A 23022-nucleotide genomic window follows, 5' to 3' on the forward strand; every position below is an offset into this window, starting at 1 on the left:
ATCTCAAAATTTAAAAGTTTCAAACATGATTAACAGTGGTACTAACACGTAGATTATGAAATTATGAAACTAACGCAATTTGAACGGGTCGATTCGGAGCTAAAACGACGATTCTATGAGCAAAACAGTGCAATGGCATTTATGTAAATATTGAAAACGTATTTTGGACAAAAACAGTGTATTTTACGTTTTAAAAAGGGGAAAGCGTACTCTAGAAATGTGCTTTGAACTGCGGGTTAGGATTTAGAAAAACTCAGGGTCTCTTTAGCAAAACCGACACGCGAAGGGGTGTCGACTGATCTAAGCCGTTGGATCACACATGGGTGGCTTGGATTAGCTCTGGGGGGAAGAAAGAAGGGGTCGGCCGAGAACAGTAGTTCCAGCGGCGGCGCAGCCATGGCCGGCGGCAGGAACATGCCGGCGCATGCGGAACTTGGCCTACGGGCCACGGTTCGATGAACCGAGGGCACCGGGAGATGGCAGGGGAGAAGGGGACCTCGGCCAGGCCGATACGGCGGCCGGAGGACGCGACCGAGGCAGTGGTCGCCATGGCCGGTGGCCGAAAGGTCGACGGCGCACGCAAAATGGACCCTAGAAACTGTGAAACAAGAAAACAACGGCATGGGGAGAAAGAGGGGAGCGAGGGGGTTCTCACAGCGGAGAAAATCAATGTCGACGGCGGCTCGGGGACGGCTGTCCGCGCGGAGGGCGGACGGCAGATCACGGCTCGTCGGTGCGGCGGTTGCGGCCTCTGCTGCGCTCGGCGAACGCGAACAAGAAGCGGGGAAAAGCAGCAGGGGGAGCGGCAGGGTCACGGCTCCATTTTAAATGAGGCCGGGGAGCGGGTGACGCGCCCACGACGCCAGGAGCGAGGCGGCGGTTGTGGCTTGGACCGGAAGCGGTGGTTGCGAGAGGTGGGGGAAGGTGCTGACGGGAGGGCCGGGTTGTCAGTGGCTGAGAGGGAAGGAGGTGCGCGGGCCATTGCCGTGCAGTGCTGGGCCAAGGGAGCGGCGGTTGCGAGCGTGCGGGAGAGAGCGGGCGCGGGTTGGGCTGGCCCAAGAGAAAAACAGGAGGAGGGGAAAGGAGGGCGCGCGCGGCTGGGCTAGCGGCTGACGCGGAAGAAAAGGCCTGCGGGCCGTAATGAGAGAGGGGGAGGGAGTGAGAAGGATTTTTCCTTTTATCCAAATAGATTTCCAAAAGCACTTTCAAATAGATTTTGAATTCCTTTGAACTTTGAACCAAGACCAATCATCACAAAAATAAATATGCAGCAGCATGTATGCATCAAGAAGTTACTAACCTTATGTTTGATTTTAATTCCATAAAATTTCTATTTCCCTAGGTTTAATTGCTCACAAAAATACTTAATAAATCATTTTATCTATTTTGGAAAAATGCAAATTTTTTAGGGTATTACAATTCTACCCCCCCCCCCCCCCTTAAAAAGAATCTCGTCCTCGAGATTGGTTGATCGCTTACTCAAACAGTTGGGGATAAGACTTTTGGAACTCCTCTTCTATTTCCCAAGTAGCCTCATCCTCTGTATACCGATTCCACTGTACCTTGCACATTTTTATCACTCGGCTCCTAGTAACTCTTTCTGCCATCTATAAGATCTTTATCGGATACTCTTCATATGTAAGATCTTCCTTAACAGCAAGCTCTTCCAAAGGAATCTGCTCTTCTGGTACCCTCAAACACTTTTTCAATTGAGAAACATGGAACACATCATGCACACCTGACAAACTTTCTGGCAGTTCCAATTGATAGGCTACTTCTCCACGTCTCTCTAGAATCTTAAAAGGTCCAATATACCTCGGTGCCAACTTTCCCTTCATATTGAATCTTTTCACACTTCTCATTGGTGACACCTTCAAGTACACATAATCTCCAACTTTGAAAGTCAGCTCTCTTCTGCGAGTATCAGCGTAACTCTTCTGTCGGGACTGAGCCACTCTCAAGTTGTCCCTAATCATTCTCACTTGTTCTTCTGCGTCTCTAAGGACATCGGGTCCAAACACTTGAGTTTCAGCAGTCTGATTCTAGAACAAGGGCGTTCTACATTTACGCCCATACAGCGCCTCAAAAGTGCCATCTTGAGACTCTTCTGGTAACTGTTGTGATACGAGAACTCCACGTATGGCAGACTCTTATCCCAACTATTACCATACTACAGTGCACAAGCTCTCAACATATCTTCCAAAATCTGGTTGATCCTTTCAGTCTGTCCATCAGTTTGCGGGTGGTAAGCAGAACTGAAATCCAACTTTGTCCCTAAAGATCTATGTACTTTCTGCCAGAATTGCGACATAAACTGAGTGCCTCTATCTGACATAATTTTCTTGGGAACACCATGTAAGCACACTATTCTTTCCATGTACAACTCTGCTAACCTTGCACCTGTATAGGTAGTCTTAACTGGTAGAAAGTGACCAACCTTGGTTAGTCGATCCACTATTACCCAGATTGAGTCATAACCTCCTTGGGTGTGGGGCAAACCTACAATAAAATCCATTCCAACTTCTTCCCATTTCCATTCAGGAATCTTCATTGGTTGTAGCAACCCTGTAGGTCTTTGATGCTCAGCTTTCACTCTTTGACAAGTGTCACACAAAGCCACATACTCTGCCACATCCCTCTTCAAACCATACCACCAATACTTCTCCTTGAGATCCAAATACATCATGGTACTTCTGGGATGTATAGAATAAGCAGACTCATGTGTCTCTTGCAGAATTGCATCACGGATAGCCTTCACTTCAGGTACACATATCCTTTTCCTAAACCAAAGAGTACCATTCTCATTCATCCTGAATCCTGGTGCCTTTCCAAGCACTATATTCTCCGCTATCTCCTTAAGTTTTTCATCCTCTAATTGACCTTTGTGTATCTCTTGCTCCAAAGTAGGCTCTATTACCAATTCCATTGGATTAGTGACAAGGCTCAAGTTGAGATATTCCATTTCAGCACACAACTCTGCTGACATAAATGTCATCCAAAGTTCATTGGCATAACTCTTCCTGCTAAGTGCATCAGCCACGACATTTGCTTTTCCTGGATGATAATGCACTTCCAAATCATAGTCTTTGATCAATTCTAACCAACGACGTTGTCTCAGATTTAGATCTAACTGGGTAAAGATATACTTCAAACTTATATGATCTGTATAGATATCACTCTTATGCCCAATTAGATAATGTCTCTAGATTTTCAAAGCATGAACCACAGCTGTCAATTCCAAGTCATGAGTAGGGTAGTTCAACTCATGCTTCCTCAATTGTCTAGATGCATATGCCACCACTCTTCCTTCTTGCATAAGAACACATCCAAGGCCCAAATGAGATGCATCACAATATATAGAGAAGTTCTTGCTTAAATCTGGCAAAATTAACACTGGAGTTGTAGTCAATCTCCTCTTTAGCTCATCAAAGTTTGCCTGGCATTTATTGGACCATACAAATTTAGCATTCTTTTCCAACAGAGCTGTCATAGGCTTAGCAAGCTTGGAAAAACCTTCAATGAACCTCCTGTAGTATCCAGCCAATCCTAAAAAACTATGGATCTCACTTACATTGGTTGGTGGTTTCCAATTCAATACATCTTGCACTTTGCCTGGATCCACTATTATTCCACCATTGGAGACAACATGACCCAGAAAAGAGACATCCTTCAACCAAAACTCACACTTGCTCCGCTTAGCGTACAACTTATGTTCTCTAAGCTTTTGTAAGACCATCCTTATATGTTCAGCATGTTCTTCTTCGGTCTTGGAGAATATCAGTATGTCATCAATGAATACCACCACAAAATTATCGAGAAACTCCATGAACACCTTATTCATCAGATACATAAAGTATGCAGGTGCATTGGTCAATCCAAAAGACATAATGGTATACTCATACAAGCCATACCGTGTAGTGAATGTTGTCTTGGGTATGTCCGAGTTTCGAATCTTAAGCTGATGGTATCCTGAGCGGAGATCAATCTTGGAGAACACATAGGCTCCTCTCAACTGATCAAACAAATCATCAATTCTAGGCAAAGGGTATTTATTCTTGATAGTAACCTCATTAAGTGAACGGTAATCCACACACATCTGTTGACTACCATCCTTCTTATCCACAAAGATCACAGGTGCCCCCCATGGGGAAGAACTAGGGCGTATGAAACCTTTTTCTTGTAACTCTTTTAGTTGTTTCTTAAGCTCTTCTAATTCATTAACCCCCATTCTATATGGACGTTTAGCTATTGGTGCAGTTCTAGGTAATAATTCAATAATGAATTCAATGTCACGGTCAGGTGGCATACCTGGCAAGTCATCGGGGAAGACATCCGGGAACTCCTCCACAACATGATCTTGTTTATTGGCATCACCATCTAGTTGGTTCATAGTGGTTGTTGGCTGAGCTTGCACTACCACTTCTACACAGATTCTATCTCCATTAGGTGATGTCACAACAACAGATTTCTCTAGACACTGAATCACTTCTTGGTGTTGTTTCATCCAATCCATTCCCAGAATAAGATCAATTCCTGCTGTTCTCAACTCAATTGGTTTCACTTTGAAGTCTACCCCCCTTAAGGAAATACTAGTTGAGGGACTCCAATAAGAAGCGGGCATACTACCTCCCGGTGAATTTACTAGTATGGGGTTTTTCATGGCACACAAAGATATGCTATGCATTCTAACAAAAGCTTGGGAAATAAATGAATGCGAAGCACCAGAATCAAAAAGTACTATAGCAGAGATAGAGTTGACACTGAATGTACCCAACATGACCTCAGGCGTCTCCTGAGCTATATCAGATGACACATAGTTCACCTTCGCAGTGTGAGGTGGTCGGGCATTGAACTTCTGATTGCCATTCTGGTTCTGAGGGGCTTGCTGGTTCTGCTTCTTTGGACACTGATGAGCATAGTGACCTACTTCTCGACAGCGGTAGCATGCATTGGGGTTATTGGGTGCACCACTCTTCATAGGAGCATTGTTGGGCATTCCCTGGTGTGTTGCCGGATTGCCGGTCTGTTGCGGGGGACGCTGATTACCATACTGTTGCTGGTACTAAGGGCGTTGCTGGAACTGGTTATGCTGAGGATACTGACCACGGTTTCCCTGGTTAGATGGTCCTTGATTCCTCTACTGAAAACCCTGCTAGGGATAGGCATGTGGGCGTGTGTTGCTTCCAGAAGCTTGCCCTTGAAGCCTCCTCTTCTTGGCTTCCATCTCTTTGCGCTTATCGTCAATCACAATAGCGCGGTTCACTAATGACTGAAAGTTAGGGTAGGTGTTAGACATCAGCTGAAGCTGCAGGCCATCATAAAGTCCCTTGAGGAAACGGCGTTGCTTCTCCTTATCCTTAGCTACATCATTTGGAGCATAGCATGACAGTTGAGCAAACTTGTCACGATACTCCACCACAGTCATGGATCCTTGCTTAAGGGATCTGAATTCCTCTTGCTTCAATTCCACCAGTCCATCGGGGATACGATATGACCGGAAGTTGTCCTTGAATTCCTACCAGGTGATAGCAGGTGCATTGTTTGGGTGTCCATACTGGAAAGAATTCCACCAATCCTGAGCTGCTCCCTGGAGTTGACCAGAAGCATATAGCACCTTCTCAAGATCATTGCATTGTGCTACGTTAAGTTGCTTCTCCACAGCACGCAACCAATTATCTGCCTCCATTGGGTCTGAGGCATGGGTGAACACCGGTGTCAAAGTTAACTTGTTTCCATATAGAATGGAGAATGAAAAAATTTATGCAACTTTTGTTCCTTGCACTAGCTACAATATGAGTCTAACCTTTAATATAGAGACGAAGAGGACACCATGGCCAACCTCCTAGCTATCTAAAACATAAGTTAGGGCTCAAAGGCATAGATCCATTCATGAACAAAGACAACATGATGACTAATGTAAACCTTACTCAGCAATCCTGCAAAAACTCAAGAAAAAAGAGACTAAGATGGGGCTCAGCATTGATTTTTCTATCGAAAAACTACAACATCCAAATTCGAAATTCCATACAAGACACTCCTTCGTATTCTTTTATGCTAGAACAATGTGCCCTAGGTACACATATTTAATTCATTAGAGTCTACGTAAAGAGATTTTGACTTTGCTTACACACGAGTTGAATCTAGTCCGAAAGATCGAGAACATTGGGCTAGTAAGCTTAATCGCTAGGACTGGGCACCCATTTTGGGATCTGGAAATCAAATATGGCTAAAAATATTTCAGAGCATCATGTTAGTAATGAACTTCTTAATTTTTTACATTTAACATTTCAGAGCATGCCCTTTGTCACAAGCTAAACACAGAAGGAAATTGCAATCCACTGGACTAAGCTAGGAGTCCGAATGGCACACTCCATGTGGGTTCTCTCTACAAAATTGTAGGATGGCGGTGGCCGGTTGGTACTTCAATCTTAGGGCTTTACTTTTGGATTTAGATAGCCCAAATCAAAATATTATTTTAGTGGGTGTGGTGCCCATTAGCAAGCATCCCATCTTTGGTAATGCTACCTAGCTGAAAAGTGAGCTAATGTGTTGAGCTGCAAATTCCACACAAGTTTGGTGACCCTCCGCAAAATTTTCATTAATTTATTCATGGGATAATAATTTAAACTTCATATTCGTCATAAATTATTTTTGGCCAAGAAGTTTTGTACTTTGTTGCTACCAACATCAAAATTGTTACTGATAGGGTCCAGCTGATTTAATGACCTTGGTGTTGTTAAGTTCATGGGCTGCAAAGATACCTTATATGTCTACAGTATTATGGTGGCATGCACAATTTGGGTTCTAGTTAAAAACATATGCACCGAATATTTACTAAAGACAATAATTAAGTGGTAAGACTTTGCGTGAACAACTTCAGAGGCACATATAGGTTCGCTCATGAACTTATATTGTGTTTTCCTTAGTATACGTGCACCAGATTTGAACGGCCACGGTCAAAGCATATGTGCCCATCACTTTCTCAAAAGAACATATCACAAATGCAAGTACTCAGCTGCAAGCGCGTACAGTCGCATCTATCATATAAACACACACGCACACACCCGAACGAGAACATTCAAGAGGTCAGGCTGGCACATCTTTGGATTGATGAAGTAATGTTGTATTATCTATGTATTAACCAAGCATGTGTGTTTAATTATGATTTGATGGTTTCAATTGTATATACGAAGAACACAGTTAAGAAATAGACTCAAATAAATCTCAAACAATATATTGATTATTTCTGGGAAGTTGCACACGCCGGTATGAGAGCTTTGTTATCAAGTACAACTCATATGTAATCTAGAAGATGGCACCTCCAACTATGGGTTGCTGCCACGACAAGGCAGGGTTCATCAAAGATATATGGTTGAATGGCGACAATTGTTGCTACTGCAGGAAGGCGGCAGCCAATGGGTTAGCAACTGCCAGTGGGTTAATTGGAAGAAGCTGATGTTGTTGCAGGTATGCAACAGTGTTCGCCGCAGCCAGCTGGTTGAATGGAAGAAGTTGTTGCTGTTGCAAGTTGGCGGTAGGGTTCACCATGGCTGGTTGACTGAGCGCTGGTAGGATTTGTTGCAGCAGCTGTTGTTGTAGGTATGCAGCGGCATTGGCCGCAGCCAGTGGGTTGGATGCAAGCAGATGTTGTTGTTGCAGGTAGGCAGCATGGTTTGCCACTGCTAGTTGACTGACCGCTGACAGGACCTGTTGCAGTAGTTGTTGTTGCTAGTATGCAGCGGCGTTCGCCGGAGCCGGTGGGTTGGATGCAAGCAGCTGCTGTTGCCACTAGGCGGCAGGATTCGCCACGGTTAGTTGACTGAGTGCTGGCAAGAACTGTTGCTGCTGCTGCTACGCTGCGATGGTTTGACTGAGTGCTGGCTGGAACTGTTGGTACTTCAATCTTGGGGCTTTACCTTTGGATTTAGATAGCCCAAATCAAAATATTATTTTAGTGGGTGTGGTGTCCATCAGCAAGGATCCTATCTTTGGTAATGCTACCTAACAGAAAAGTGAGCTAGCGTGTTAAGCGGCCAATTCCACACAAGTTTGGTGTCCCTCTGCAAAATTTTCATTAATTTATTCATGGGATAATAATTTAAACATCATATTCGTCATAAATTTTGTTTGCCCAAGAAGTTTCATACTTTGTTGTTACCAACATCGAAATTGTTATTGATAGGGTCCAGCTGATTTAATGACCTTGGTTCGCTCATGAACTTATATTGTGTTTTCATTGGTATACGTGCACCAGATTTGAATGGCCACGGTCAAAGCATATGTGCCCATCACTTTCTCAAAAGAACATATCACAAATGCAAGTACTCAGCTGCAAGCGCGTAAATTTTGTTTGCCCAAGAAGTTTCGTACTTTGTTGTTACCAACATCGAAACTGTTACTGATAGGGTCCAGCTGATTTAATGACTTTGGTGTTGTTAAGTTAATGGGCTGCAAAGGTTTACTTCTGTGTCTATGGTGGCTTGCACAATTTTGCTTCTAGATATAAACATATGCACCAAACATTTACTAAAAAACAATAATTAAGAGGTAAGACTTTGTGTGGACAACTTTGAACACATATATTGGTTTATCCATGGGATGTTAGGTTACTAATCCCTTTTAGTGCCCTTGTACGAATGTCAATGCGCAGGCACATCAAACATCTTAGCTGAACAGTAGTCGAAGGTAAGCTAGAAATTCCATTTTCGCTTACATCTTAGCTGAACAACCGCAGGGGCTTTAGTTCGTTACTTAAGGGTTTTTGGGAGCCTAGATAATTTTCTGTTCAATAAGATTTGGTTTGATAGCTGTGAATTATATGTTTTAGACTTTCTCATATATCCTAGTATTATATGTCAAGAAAATAAAGGTGTGCATACTTAGTCCGCTTTATCCTAAGGATTGATAGTTATTAGGCTCTCTTTGGCATGACCTTTTGTTGGAGCCTCTCTACCGACTCAATTAAAAACCCTATCAAACGAGCACATACAAGAAGGGCTTCTAAAGCCAAGAACAATGAAAGCAAAGCCGTTTTGGAGCAAAAAAAAAAAAACCAAAGCCATAGAAATAGTTTTCTTTGGCTTCTCCATTTTTTGAGAAGCCTAAGTGTGTCTATAAATTTATTAAATTTTTGTTACCTTCTGTGAATCTAGTTATGCATAGGTGAGAAGCAATTTCAAGATTACATTGTATCAACTCGGTATTCTGATCTTAAAATTAATACAAAGACTTCCTTTATCAAAAAAAAAAAACTGCATGTCCCGCTGGACGTAGCCAGGTACTCTGCCAGGCAGCTGTTGCAGCTTTGCCAGTCTGACAGTCCGGCTTTCACATTGCGAATGCCGACAAGAGAACAGCTCACATGACTCCTTCACTCTGTGTAAAGCATTACTGATATCATAATTTTGGTTTCTGTAATCAGTTTTCTTAGTTTAATTTGGTTATTTTATTAATTTTGGTTTTTGTAATTACTCTGTAAAGCATTACTGACCTCTGCCGATTGAGGTATGAAAGGAGAGGCACAACACAATTTGGTTTCTGTAATCGCTCCATGAATGAATGAAACAAACATTATTGGGTCATCTACAACACAATTTGCAAGAACACCAATGCGCTGTAGCGGCGCTAAATAGACATCGCTTTAGCGGGAATAGCGTGCCTTTAGCCGCTAAATAGCGGAAAAAATTCTGTAGCGCTCAACTTGTCGATGCGTAGCGTCCGGCCTCGTGAATGGTAGTACAGCAGTGCTGCAACTCATGGTGAACTGAATAGCTGATTCGTTTAGGATTTTCTATACCGCAATGCTACTGCTGCTCACGATTGGTGTACTCTTTACTATAAATGAATTGGCCTCAGCTTCTATGTTTATTACATGTAAAATTATCTAATGGTTGACATAATTTTTGCTCGCCCGTTAAATAGCTTAGCCCCCTATAGCTTTTCTTAGCCTTTGGGAAAGGCTGCCGCCAAGAGGCTTAGCCTGCTATTTAGAACATTGGCGCTAACAAGTATTCCTCACATTTTATATCTCCCTCATCTAAAATCAGTAACAGTTACAGCATAAGTTAAGCAACTCGTGAAACCATGTATAAATTTGAGAGTTTTACTCCCGTGCTCCTCTTTCAAAAAAATTGTACGGATCTTAAAGCGCTGGACTAATTAATTACAATTATATGCCCAGCCCTTGTCCGCCAGAGCCCAGATTCACTTCGCTCGGTTTCTCGATCTCCCCATCAACGCGTCTTCCTTCATTTCTCCTCGTACGAACGGGAACTCGGGCGGACGGCGGTGACGCCGGCACGGAGGCGGCGACCTGCGATTACTGCGGAACCACGGCGGCGGAGGTCTACTGCCGCGCCGATGCCGCCAGGCTCTCCCTGCCGTGCGACCGACTCGTCACTCGTGCACGGCACCAACAGGGTCTGCTCCTGCCACGCCCGCGCCCCACTCTGCACCGACTGCCGCGCCGCCGGGGCCGTCTTTCGCAGCCACCGAAGCCAATGGCCGTCGCCGTCCACCGTGGTACTTCCACAGCGCCGTCGGCCTTCTGTACGACGCGGCTGCTAGAGCTTGGTAAAAAAAAAACGGAGCTCGGTCTTGCGCGGCCCAGTGGCCAGTAGTTGCTTGTATAGTTGCCAAAAAGTTTTTTAAAAAGTGTCACAGTAGCCATCACATCGAATCTTGCGATACGTGCATGGAGCATTAAATGCAGACGAAAAAAAACTAATTGCACAGTTTGGTTAGAAATTGCGAGACGAACGTTTTAAGCCTAATTAGTCCATGATTGAACACTAATTACCAAATAAAAACGAAAGTGCTACAGTAACCAAATTCCCAAAATTCGCGAACTAAACACGCACTATGTTTGATCAGTTCGGAATGGAATGTGGAATTGGTGCACTGACAAGCTAGCTAGCTGAAATGAGTTCGTATACGCCTAGGAAGCTTGGACTGACACTGAACTAATCACAATTTTGGCTAGCTGAAATCAGCACTTCTAAGGGGTACATTATTTTAAAAATATCTCATATATTGTATATTTATCTACAATTCATTAGATTATGTAACACCGCCACCTGACGTTGGATCCTAACTGATTTACAACTCAACACTAATTAATCCCAAAATGTACACTCTCTACCCTGATACCGAAAGTCTGAAAACTCTGAAATCTGAATGGCCAGGCTATTTCTGATCATGCATGTACTCTGAATTTCCTATACCGCTATATCAAATCCAAGAACCAGAGTCCAGAGCAGCACCATTGTCCATTGGCCACTAGATCGCGCACTCCTCCTGTCGCCACCGCCGCCGGCGTCACCCAGGCACTCCATGGCCGCGACGTGCCTGTCGTGCATAACGGCCAGCTCCGGATGCCCACACCTCGCCGCAGCAACGGCGTAGCACCCGGGCACGACGAACGCGAAGATGAGCCCAAAGAACTGGAGTTTGGCGAGCTGCTCGGCGCGCTCCTGCGCGGCGCGTGCGCTGCAGTCGATGTGGCCGTTGGCGTCACGGCCTCACGGGCGCAGCCCGCAGGGAGCATGGGCCCGTACAGGTACAACGTGAACGGCGTCTGGTAGAACCAGAGCCCCTGCAGCGCGATGAGGACGCCCAAGGCGAGGTCCACGGGGAAGCTCTCCAGCAGGAGCGCGCCGAGGACGGTGGCGACGATGAAGAGGCTGACGAGGAGGTAGTGGTAGTAGCCTTGCAAGCCCATGTGCGTCGTCTGCCATTTTGTTTAGATAAGAAAATAAAGTTAGAGGCAGATAGAAGGAAAATGCATAGTACGTAAATTAGTACCGCACCTGCATCTTAACCCGTGCATCAATCTGATTTGATCAGATTCGAAGAGTGGGACGATTGGGATGGTTTTGTGCTGCAAGACACAGCGCAGCCTTAGCTTTCTTCACTGCCTCCTTGGTGACGCCTTCAGACACGAAGTCAAAGTTGATACGCTGGAGAGATGGCAGCTTCCCTAGTCCCAAACGGCTGCTACCAGTTTCTCCTCCCATCCTCACATAGGAAAGGCTGAAAAAGAGCTCTCTGAGCCTGGGCATAGCTCCTCGTCGAAATACCACAGGCCATGCGAACCTGCAGAACTCGCCGCGTACCAGGCATGGGAACGAACCAGCACCAAAAGCGAATTCATCATGGTTTTTGTGGTTCTCCTGGTGCACCTCCAGATCTAGATAGCGGAGGGCTGGAAACCTCCCAAGGATTTTGAGGTCAACTGGCTCTAGCTCAGTCATGGCAATGGATACGGTGGTGAGACTCACAACAAGAGACGGATTCATCATCCAAGTTGGCAGCTTTGACAACCAGCAGCTCCGCCGTGTCTTCAGTGCACTGAGGTGTCGAGGGGCGACGTCGGCCCAGCAGGCATCCAGTCCACCAATGCTGCGTTCATCACCACCGGGGACCTCGATAGATAAATTCTGTATCTTTGTTAGCTTGCCTAAGCACTCCACTAACTTGTCTTCCCATCTACCCAAGACGATATGTAGCACCCTCAGTTCAGAGAGCTGGCCCAACTCTTCTATAATGTCCACGCTCGACTTGTCGATTCTTAATACTGACAGCTCTTCAAGGCATGTTAGGTTCCCAATTCCATTTGGCATTCTTGTCCACTTGTCAACTAATAGGCACATCAAATTTCTTAGCTGAACAACAGACGATGGCAAGCAAGAAATTTGATTGTGCATCACGTTCAGTGTTTGCAAATTTTTCAAGTTTCCTATTTTTTCAGGGAGCTGAACAATACCTGTGCAACTTAGCCCTAAGTATCTCAAGTGAAATAAGTTACCAAGGTAGGTAAGGCTGTAATCTTGTGAAAGAGTACAGTGGTGTAAATCCAGTACACGTAAAACTCGAAAACTCCAAATGGCTGGAACAAAATCAATGCCAGATGGAAAGACAACAGCTGACCTCACTTGTTGCAAGTTCAAAGTAGCAGCATGAGCCTCCTTGCCATTTTGAAAGGATAACCTCCGGGTCATATTTGATGGAGATGTGCCTTCTACATCATTTAGTATAGTAACAAAGTTCTCTTCACTTGATAAGGAACAAATTAGATCAAGGATCATATCATGTACGCGGCATTGTTTTATCAAGCCAGTGTATGTGTCATGTATGGGTTGAATCATACTTCTATTTATGAGCTCATTGAAATAACTCTCGCCGCAATCAAATAGGCACCTCCACTGTCTTCCAGACTGGATAAAACCTTCAGCTATCCACATCCATATCAAACGGTTTTTGCTAATTTTATAATCTTCTGGAAACACACTTAAATATAACAAGCAAGTCCTTAGATGGTATGGCAGATCAAAATAGCTGAATGCTAAAATCTTTCTCATGTTCTCCAAAGCTGAGTTGTTTTCAAGACCAGTACCAACAGAGTTGCACACCTTGCACCATTCCATTTTATTTCTTGCTTTAGAAGCCAATAGACTAGCCATGGTAATGATAGCCAAGGGTACACCCGCACATTTCTTCAATATTTTTTCAGATACTTCCACCAGCTCATCGGGACATTTTTCATTGTCTTCATTTTTGTCTTTGCTTTCATTTCCAAATATTCTTTGATACAGTAATTTTCGGGAGTTGTTCATAGAAAGTGGCTCTAACTTGTATGCACCACCAGCTTGTTCGGCGATATTGAGAATACGGGTTGTTGTGATAATTTTATTTCCATAACAATTATCCGGCAAAGCACATTTTATCATTTCCCAAACAGTGATGTCCCATATGTCATCAATAACAATTAAGTATCTGTGCACAGAATACAAGAAAGCTATGTTACTATCGGATTAAGCTAGTTAAGGTTCTAGTTTGCTTAATTATGTACCACTTATAACAAAGCCACCTATGGCGCTATTAAAGATTCAGTCAAGATGTCTAGAGGTAAAAGGTAATAGCGTTGTAATTTGATGAAGCGTATCCACTTCGTCTTGCTTCCTTTGTTTAGTGTAGGTGATAAAACTGCTCTATATATGATTTAGGGTGCATTTGATAGGAATCTAGGTTCTTAGTGAAGCGTTTTGGATGTAGATTCTCTTAGGAAACATTTAAGATAATGATTCAAAATTACTTTGTCATGAGATCGTTTGGCAGATAGGTTGGATTGTTGGGACTCTAAGCAGTATCAAATCAAGAACTTGCCAATAGAAAGTTGTAGACCGTGTCGAGCTCTACAATTTTAATATAAAATTTGTCTTCATCTGAGTCTATAAGAAAAAATCATGAATTTTTCTAGGACAGCTATTTTAGAAGCGGGTCTCTTAAATGTGTCACCTCTGTCAATCAATTTTTATAGGGGCACACTTAGCCCTGCTTTGAAAATAGCTAATTACAGAGGCGCCTCTGTGAGGCGGGCATCTTAAGGCGACTGCATCTATAAACAGTACTAGATTAACAGAGACGCTCTCCTTAGGATTCTCTCCTCTGTAAATGATTAATAGAGGTGGGCGTTTGCTTAGAGCAAGTATAATAAGAGGCTGTAAGCTGGCTAAATGCTAAGGTGAAGAAGAGAGAAAAGAAGCGGGTTGTAAGCTTACAGCCAGCTTAGATACAAGAACCAAGAAAGTTTGTGAGAGAGATAAATGGGCCATGTATTAATAGCGAAAACCTTATTACTTTATGAGTGGGCTGGGAGAAGGCTGTAAAGAACCTTACAGCCAGCAGCCGGCTGTAACTATTAGCCTTGCTCTTAGGGGCCGTTTGACCATTTATAGACATGGCTCCCAAAAAGTGCCTGACTCTAATTAATCAGTGGGCATGTCTCCTAAAATTCTGCCAAGGAAGATTTTATTTTACATTCACTTTACCGAATCTTATATTGAAATTTGAGCTTTTCGACAATCTTGAATGAAAATTTGTTAACTATAAAGTTTTAGATCATGTTGAGTATTAGAACTCTAGTATAGAGCATGTCTCCATCCAGGTAGTTTGAAAAATTAAAAATTATCAATTTAAAAAACTGAGAAATTCTAATGAATATTAGGCCTTAAAAGATCTAAGATGAAAAGGCAGTTAGCTACAAAGTTATAGATCTTGTCAAGATCTACCATTTTGATATAAAGTTAGCCTTCGTCTAACATAATATAACAAAGGTTACAAATTTATTTGGACAGATTTTTTTCCAGGGGTGATTCATTTGTTGGGACCTCGATCTTCTCCAGTTCTGTATGTGTTCCTTTCTCAAATGCATGTGAAAAAAATGGAGACGTGTCTAAAAGAATTACAGTGAATGACAATTTCCAAGAAAAAGAAACCATATTATTAGACAGAAAATGATGGCTAGGTTCTGAGATGCTTTCGTACCTTTTCTTGTTGAGGAATTCTCTGACCTCATTCATAACTTGATTTCTTGCATTCCTTTTCTTTGCAAGTTGATAGAACATGTCCTTGAGTAATATATCCATGTCAGGAGTCTGAGATACTGAAATACAGGCGGAGCAATCAAATCGTGATCTAAGCTTTTCATACACCGCATTGGCAAGAGTTGTCTTCCCTAGGCCACCAAATCCAACAATAGAAACTATCGTGTCTTGTTGCTGCCTACACACTTTTTCTTTTAGGGGAAATTGCTGCCTATGCACTTCATTGTCTTCTCCGAGAATCTTGATTACCTCTTCTCGTGCCTCGTCAATGCCAATGAGTTCTATTGCCTTATAGTACTGAGCCAACAATCGAGGATCGACTGTTACAGGCTTAGCAGCATCATTACTGATGACCTTGTACCGATCACGTCGCTTGGCTACCTCTTCAACACGGCTCTTGATGTCTCTGATTTTTATAGCAATCTTATGACGAATCTTGGGCTGCATCAACCATTCGAGGCACCTATCAATGGCCTCCTTGAACCCATGCTGTTTGACTAGCTTCTTCCCTTTGCATCGAACCATGAATATGTCAAGGCTGTCCTCTATGTCATAGGAGAGCTCCCTGACGTTTGTAGCCCAAATCTTGTCCTGATTGTCCAGCTTGTGTACTGGTGTATTTGAGATCTTCTCTAGAGCACCCTTCATGCTCTCAAGCTCTGCCATTAGGAACTTGATCCCGCTCTTCACCTCCTTTTGCAGGTTGTACTCGCCATGAATCAGATCAGCAAGCTTGGCGAGGAGGTTCGGTAGTGCCCCCGCTACAACCTCTGCCATGGCCAGATCTGCCTCTCAGGGCACAAGCCACAAATTTTGTTGTGTATATGTGTGAGCTGTGTATAGTAGGGAAACATTATTCAGACAAACATATCCTATCTTTAGTGGGAACATATTTAGGAGTTTTCAGAAAGTTTGAAATGGTACACATACGTAGTGCATTTATACATGTGCTTGTCACAAAAAATTGAGTTACAAACTAAATTTAGAAAGAAAAAAGTCATGTACACCTGTAAGTATGCCAGTGCACGTCGTTTAAAATTTTCTGAAAGCTCTTAAATATGTATTTATAGGGGTTTCATGTGTCTGATTGTTTTCTCATGTTAGAATGGACCCCAGAGAAAGAGCAAAACTCACCGGTTGCTTGTAGCTGAGAGTCGCGCCACCCCCAACTTCTTCCGCCTATCGATCCGCCCCTTGCACCTTACTTGACTCCTATCTAGATTCTAGAGCTCGCTCTGCCCGCTTGGAACATGTACTTTATATGTAAATGAAAGAGAGATCAGCAGCAACGTCCAAATAAATAAACTACATGTCTACCTCACCTACTCTTGCGGACATTCATTTGGGCCACTGGCTAACTAAGCGCGTCAGAGTGGTTAGGGTCCACACAGACTGCCCACGCAACTCAACACAACTACACCTCCGTACTACAAATAGTGTGGCTATGGAATTAGCTTGTTAGTTTTTAAAATTTGACAAGAAAATATTTGCAATATTTATATCTTTAAATAAGTTTATTATAAAAATATATATATTCAGTAATTCATCTAATGGTACTGATTATGCAGTATAATATTAGTATTTTCTTATATATAATTGGTCAAAATTGATAATGTTTTACTTCTCAGGAAGTAAGAATGACGTTTTTTATGAAACGGAGGGAGTGATTTTTTCTTTGTTCTCTAATACCCTCTATTGGTGTGATTGGTTGCCATGACCATAGAAACTAGTCCACATGTTCTGAACGATGGAACAATGCATGGACTCATCCCAAAGAAATAGATAGGAAGATTCCCCTTCTACTGGAGATGGCAACTCGATGGAACAATCCATAGACTTATTTCAAAGAAATAGCTACGAAGATTCCCCTTCTAGTCTTCTGCATTGAGTAGTTTCTATTTATATGTGGTTGTCCTTTGGCAGCCCTTGTGGCCCATGGGTAGTTGTGTGTCTCTTTTTCTAGTGCTACTTGTTGTAGCTTTGTGCTTCTAGTCCTCCAACATGATAAGGCTTCTAAAAAACTCTTTTTCTACTAAAAAGTAGAAAGACAACCAAACAGGTGAAATCAAAAGCTACTTTTACAGAAGCAGCTGTTTTCATGTAGTACAGTTGTTTTAAGGGAGATAGAAAACAAGGGTAGGTTTTATACTTGTTTCAACCAAATAGCTTACAACTTTTCTACAACATATAACTCACAACAGCTTTATTGCAACTCACAACAACTTTTTCACAGCTCATAATTTAACCAAATAGATCCTAAGTTTGTTTTTTCTTTTGCCTCGGTGTTATGCTACTGGTGGTTTTTAGTTGTGGGCGTGGTCCTTTTTAATTTTTTTCACAAACAACTTGCAGTGGTTATTCTGAAAGTGTGTTATACCAGGTGTTTTTTGTCGGGTTCCCCACACGACCTGTGGGCCACATTTATTCTTCTAGTATAGTAAAATCTAAGGAAAGCTCTTTTCATTGGAGGGCAACAAAAAGGTGTGCCGCGTGTTGAAAAATAGGGCGGTGCCCTGTCAGTGCTATCCGGTGCCAGCTGCAACTTTGCCCTTTGTTCGTTTCTTTGCTATCCTTCTTGTGGGTTTCTTCATCTTCGCATCTTGGACTCCTAGCTTCACTTTTAGGTTGATCGTACATCCTCTAGCGTCTTCTTTGAGTGTTGATCATCTTCTACAAGTTCTAATCATTGGTCCAATCCGCGTTTGCATCCTATTGCACTATAAAATAAACACTTGTAAATACGTTAGTCCAACTTAGTCATGTTGATCATGGAACACCAAAATCCAAATTAAATGGGCCGAGATCCTTTTTCCTCACAGTGGTAATACTCCACAAGGTGCTTGTAGTAGTTCTTCTTATGGGTTGTTACACTTATAACCCGGAGTGAAGCCGGATCACTACCGGCTATAAGACACTCCACATTGATGGCCTGGCTAGTTGTGGTTTCAGCAGTTTTGTTTAGCCCTATGTGTACTTCCCTGATGGGTTCCTTCCCAGTAGATGAACGTTGAACAACCCTAGGTTGGTTTGGACATCACTACAGCTAAATTAGATAGAAGAAGAAATACAAGTAACAAGTGCTCCTAAGCACCAGCCTGTCCACATGTGCCCATAAATCAAGAATCTCACGATGTCCTAAGCACCAGCCTGTCCACATGTGCCCAACCATGACTTGTGAATGCTCGTCTCGATCGAAGTCAAGTCTTCTTCAAAAAGAATTATGGCTCATGCACCATGGTTGGCTGCGCTGTAGATTCCCTGCCAAAAAAAATAGTAAGAAAATGTGACACTTACGTGTAAACTCACTTCTAAATGACATAGGGAAACTAGAACAAGACCGCAATTCTGGCTCTTTGTTTAGCCCTATGTGTACTTCCCTGATGGGTTCCTTCCCAGTAGATGAACGTTGAACAACCCTAGGTTTGTTTGGACATCACTACAGCTAAATTAGATAGAAGAAGAAATACAAGTAACAAGTGCTCCTAAGCACCAGCCTGTCCACATGTGCCCAACCATGACTTGTGAATGCTCGTCTCGATCGAAGTCAAGTCTTCTTCAAAAAGAATTATGGCTCATGCACCATGGTTGGCTGCGCTGTAGATTCCCTGACAAAAAAAATAGTAAGAAAATGTGACACTTACGTGTAAACTCACTTCTAAATGACATAGGGAAACTAAAACAAGACCGCAATTCTGGCTCTCGTGTTCCCACTTGCTAATGTTTTAAGCACATCTCCACTAGTCATGGTTCAAATCATGGTCTAATGCACTGTGTGGTTCGGTTCTTAAAACGTACTCTCTTCGTACTAAAAAATGAAGTCGTTTTGGACAGCGACATGGTCTACAAAGCATAACCTTGACTACTTATTTTTAGAAAGATATTTATCAAAAAGTGATATATGTAAATTTTTGTGAAAGTATTTTTCTAGACAAATCTATACATATGGTTTTCATATTTCCAAACTCAACAACTTAAAAGTTATTCATGATTTATATTCTCAATGTTTGACCCAAGCCTTGTCTAGACTTCATTTTTTAGTATGGAGGGAGTATCCTTTTTCAGGACATAGATAGTACTTTACTTTGAGAAGCTAGGTAGCGTAACTCTCTTTTTTTGTCCCAAGATGAAATATAATGGCAACAAGATTATAGTTGAAAAGAAGTGTTGGGCTGGAATTCCATGCCAGTGACACTGTGATAGTGTGATTGGAGGGGAATATGGATAACCCAGGAGTCATTCCACAGGTATCTGGGAACCCCAAAACCGCTCAAATGAAAAACAGAGCCAGACTGCACCTAGAAGTAATGGCAACCAATCCCATGCCTTGCCTATCTTGGATCAGCCAATCCTGCCCGCCCCTTGCAACAGCCGCTGAGGTGGATGCGGACGCCCCAACAGTCAATACTGTTCAACAACCATAGTACGCGGCAATGAAAAACCAGGACCACTCAAAATTGGCTGGCAACTAACCCTACCAACCAATCATGCCAAATTTTTCTTTTAACTAGAAACAAAATTAGCAGCCAATTAGATGCTCCAACATGGCAGCACTGGCAGAGAGCAAGAAGGGATTGCCTTTGGTTAAGGGCATGTTTGGACTTAGAGACTAGAGACTAAAACAGGGACCAAACCCATTAAGGCAGTTGAACAAAGACCAAGATACCCCTATTCAATGCGCTAATCTGCTGGGGGCTGTACCCCTGTTCTCGCGCTGGCCATGCTTGCCGCGCTGCTGGCAGGCTTTGCACTCCCCAAATTATTCATATATTCAAAATAATGTTCATGCAGTACGCAAATCTTCATTATTACAAATCATCAGAGCTACGACCTACTATACAAACCATCGGCTATCAAGCCCGAAACTGATTCATATTTTGATCTTCTTCCCCTTGATGTGTACTAGCTCCATTTCCTTTAGTAGACGATGGTTCGGCCAGTGGAACGTAGTTTTCATCTTTATCACACCAATCAAAGTCCTTATCCGCTAAAGCACTCTCTCGAATGAAATTATGAATGGCCATGCACGCAATAGTCATTTGGCTTTGCTTTGGCATCGGATAACTCGGTAAATCTAACAAAATCCTTTACTTCATCTTCAAAATTCCAAAAGACAGCTCGATGACATTTCGAAGCGAAGAATATGCATAATTAAAGAGCTCCTTTTTACCTCTTGGCATTGGTCCTTCTCGAAACTCCGGGAGAGGATACTTTGTACCCTTGTACAGTGCAAGATAACCCGGTCGGTTTAGGTAACCCGAGTCAACAAGATAAAACTTCCCTACACAATCATAATTTTTTTTTGTAAGCCATATGGAAAGTATGAGCATCTAGGTGAAAGAAGAGATCATAGGACAAGTCAATACCTTGAGGGGGATGTGGAAACTTGTCGCCATGCTTCTCAATTGCATCTTTGAATACCCTCATATCATGAACCGATCCAGGCCATCCCGCCACAATAAAAGTAAATCTCATATCTAAGTCACATATGGCCAACACATTCTGACTAGTGTATCCATGCCTAAACACACAAATGCATCTTTGAATACCCTCATATCATGTGCTGTTGCATTAGCTTCCTCAACCTAAACACACAAATGCAAACCGAATCAGAACACTGACATTGCTCACACATTAACAGAAAGGACTGAACACATTAACATAGACAGCAAACCATGCATAGGTTCATCACTCATAAACAAATTCATCATAGATAAGAGGTTCAACAAACAATCATAGGTTCGACAAACACTTCAAAGGTTCATCACAGATATACAAATTGAAAGGTTGAACTACAATTCACTTAAAGTACTACATCCATCAAAGGTTCATCAAACACTCCATTGGTTTATCAAACACTCCATTGGTTCACCCACTGCTACGTTGGCACCATCTTTTCAACCACAGAAATCTTCCCTCCAATGTGCTGAATTTACATAATATGTTCCGATTGTATTCTTTCTCAAACAATGTGGTATCCATGAAGTATTCTTCTATTTCTTCAGTTGCTCCAAACTCCTTAACCATTGTCAAGCATATGTCTATTTCTTGATCCTTCTCTTGCTTTTTCTTCATATCTTTGACTGCCTTGCAGTTTCTAAATTGATTCAAGTTTTCATTTGCAACCTTGCTGTCCTCATCAAACTTTTGTATGATTCCATTCATTAGGTTCAGCAAAGGTGTCTTGCTTTTCTTCCGTGGACTCTCGGCAGTAGTCGCAATGCTGCTTCCCCTCTTGCGGCTGCTACTACTCAATGGATTGTTTTTGAACCCATCTGCATCAATCCCTGCAGCAGCCCCTGCATCCTCAACCTCTACATCCCCTTCTCCATCATCTGCAGCTGAAAATTGTCCATGGATGCATGAAGAGGAGCCAATCTACTGCCGCACCCTGGAACATCTCAATAGACATTGCATGTAAGTAGGAAAGCCCCACAGAAATTTCTTGCACCCCCGTTTTCCCTAAAATGCACAGACGAAGACACAATGTAGACTTATATTAGATAAGACGATAGTGAGCAAGGCACAGTGCAGATGTAAACAAAATCAGCGTACCTCTGTGTCTTCCTTCCACCGTTCAGGCATTGCGTCAATTGTACCATGAGGTCTTCGGCCTAATCTTCTGTGTTGATTAAGCCACAACGAAAATAGGTACATGGTCTTGCAATTTTTTAGCCGGTTCTTCATTTGTTTGGGTGAATGCCCGAGTTTAGTTATCCGGTGATATTTTTCTCGAATTATGATATAACCTCTAGTTGTCATTGTCCCATTATTCTAATTCCCTTTGTGCATTTCGTCAACAAAAAGTTCATAGAAAGTGTATATGTTTTCTTCAGTCCAAACAGCCTTGTCAAAATGCTTCTAAAACAAAAAAAACAGAGGACATCACATATCTAAAATCACTTATCTAAAATCGCATCACTAAGATCACATCATCTAAAATCAAATATCTAAGATCACACATCTAAAATGACATTAGAGCAAATCACATATGTAAAATCACTTATCTAAAATCACATCACACAAATTAACTCAGAGCACGGATCTAGATCTTACCGCTTGAGAACGGCCATCAAAGCTGTTCTCATCTTCTTCTCCGATGTTATCCTCGCCGTCGACATCCTCTGCATCGGTGAAGTTGTTGCCGGCAGATGTGGATCCACAACCAACGTAGATGGCCACCCTTCTCCATAGCCACCACCGCTGACTCCACTAGTTGGAAGACCTTGGGAAACGGATCATGCTGGCCATCTGCCGGAGCCCGCTCTAGTAAATAGAGACCTGATATGGCTGCATCCTAGGCGCACATGCTGGCTTCCTCCACTGCCAAATCTGCTACGAGCTCCACTCAGGCTTGGAGGATGAAACTGGCCATGATTGGCTCTGCCGCCAGGGCCAAGTAGAGGAAGCCCTTGGCCGCCACAGCCTCCTTCCGAGTGCAGCTGCTCCTGGTTGGGGAAGACGTCGAGGTGGGGGAAGGTGTTGGCCTAGGAGTTTAGATCCAGGCTCTCCATGCGCATCTAGGGAGCAGACAGGCTAAGGGTGGCATAGGGAGAAGACGGGGCCTGGGAATAAAGGCCGAACTCGTAGGCGAGGAAGGAAGGGTAGGCAGAGGAGCCGAGGGTGGCATAGGAGGAAGACG

General features: G+C 42.9%; 1 protein-coding gene and 1 pseudogene across 1 annotated transcript; both read right to left on the minus strand.

Annotated features, from left to right (window-relative positions):
* Positions 1-7305: 7305 nt before the first annotated feature.
* Positions 7306-11719, minus strand: LOC136489432 (22 kDa alpha-zein 8-like; annotated as a pseudogene).
* Positions 11022-16693, minus strand: LOC136485511 (disease resistance protein RGA5-like). The gene is made up of 4 exons (XM_066482371.1): positions 16518-16693; positions 15325-16216; positions 11808-13773; positions 11022-11728 (listed from the first exon to the last, which is right to left on the minus strand). The coding sequence occupies exons 2-3, from the start codon at positions 16158-16160 to the stop codon at positions 11841-11843; spliced, it is 2769 nt and encodes a 922-aa protein (XP_066338468.1). The 5' UTR covers positions 16161-16216; positions 16518-16693; the 3' UTR covers positions 11022-11728; positions 11808-11840.
* Positions 16694-23022: the final 6329 nt, after the last annotated feature.

The sequence above is a fragment of the Miscanthus floridulus genome, chromosome 10 (genome assembly GCF_019320115.1).
Source record: "Miscanthus floridulus cultivar M001 chromosome 10, ASM1932011v1, whole genome shotgun sequence".
Taxonomy (NCBI): domain Eukaryota; kingdom Viridiplantae; phylum Streptophyta; class Magnoliopsida; order Poales; family Poaceae; genus Miscanthus; species Miscanthus floridulus.

What these genes read in the sequence shown, in the direction of transcription:
- LOC136485511 (XM_066482371.1), bottom strand. Translation starts at nt 16,160, where the DNA reads ATGGCAGAGGTTGTAGCGGGGGCACTACCGAACCTCCTCGCCAAGCTT. An exon ending in GAATTCCTCAACAAGAAAAG is followed by an intron (nt 13,774 to 15,324) that starts GTACGAAAGCAT and finishes TTCTGTGCACAG; the next exon opens with ATACTTAATTGTTATTGATG.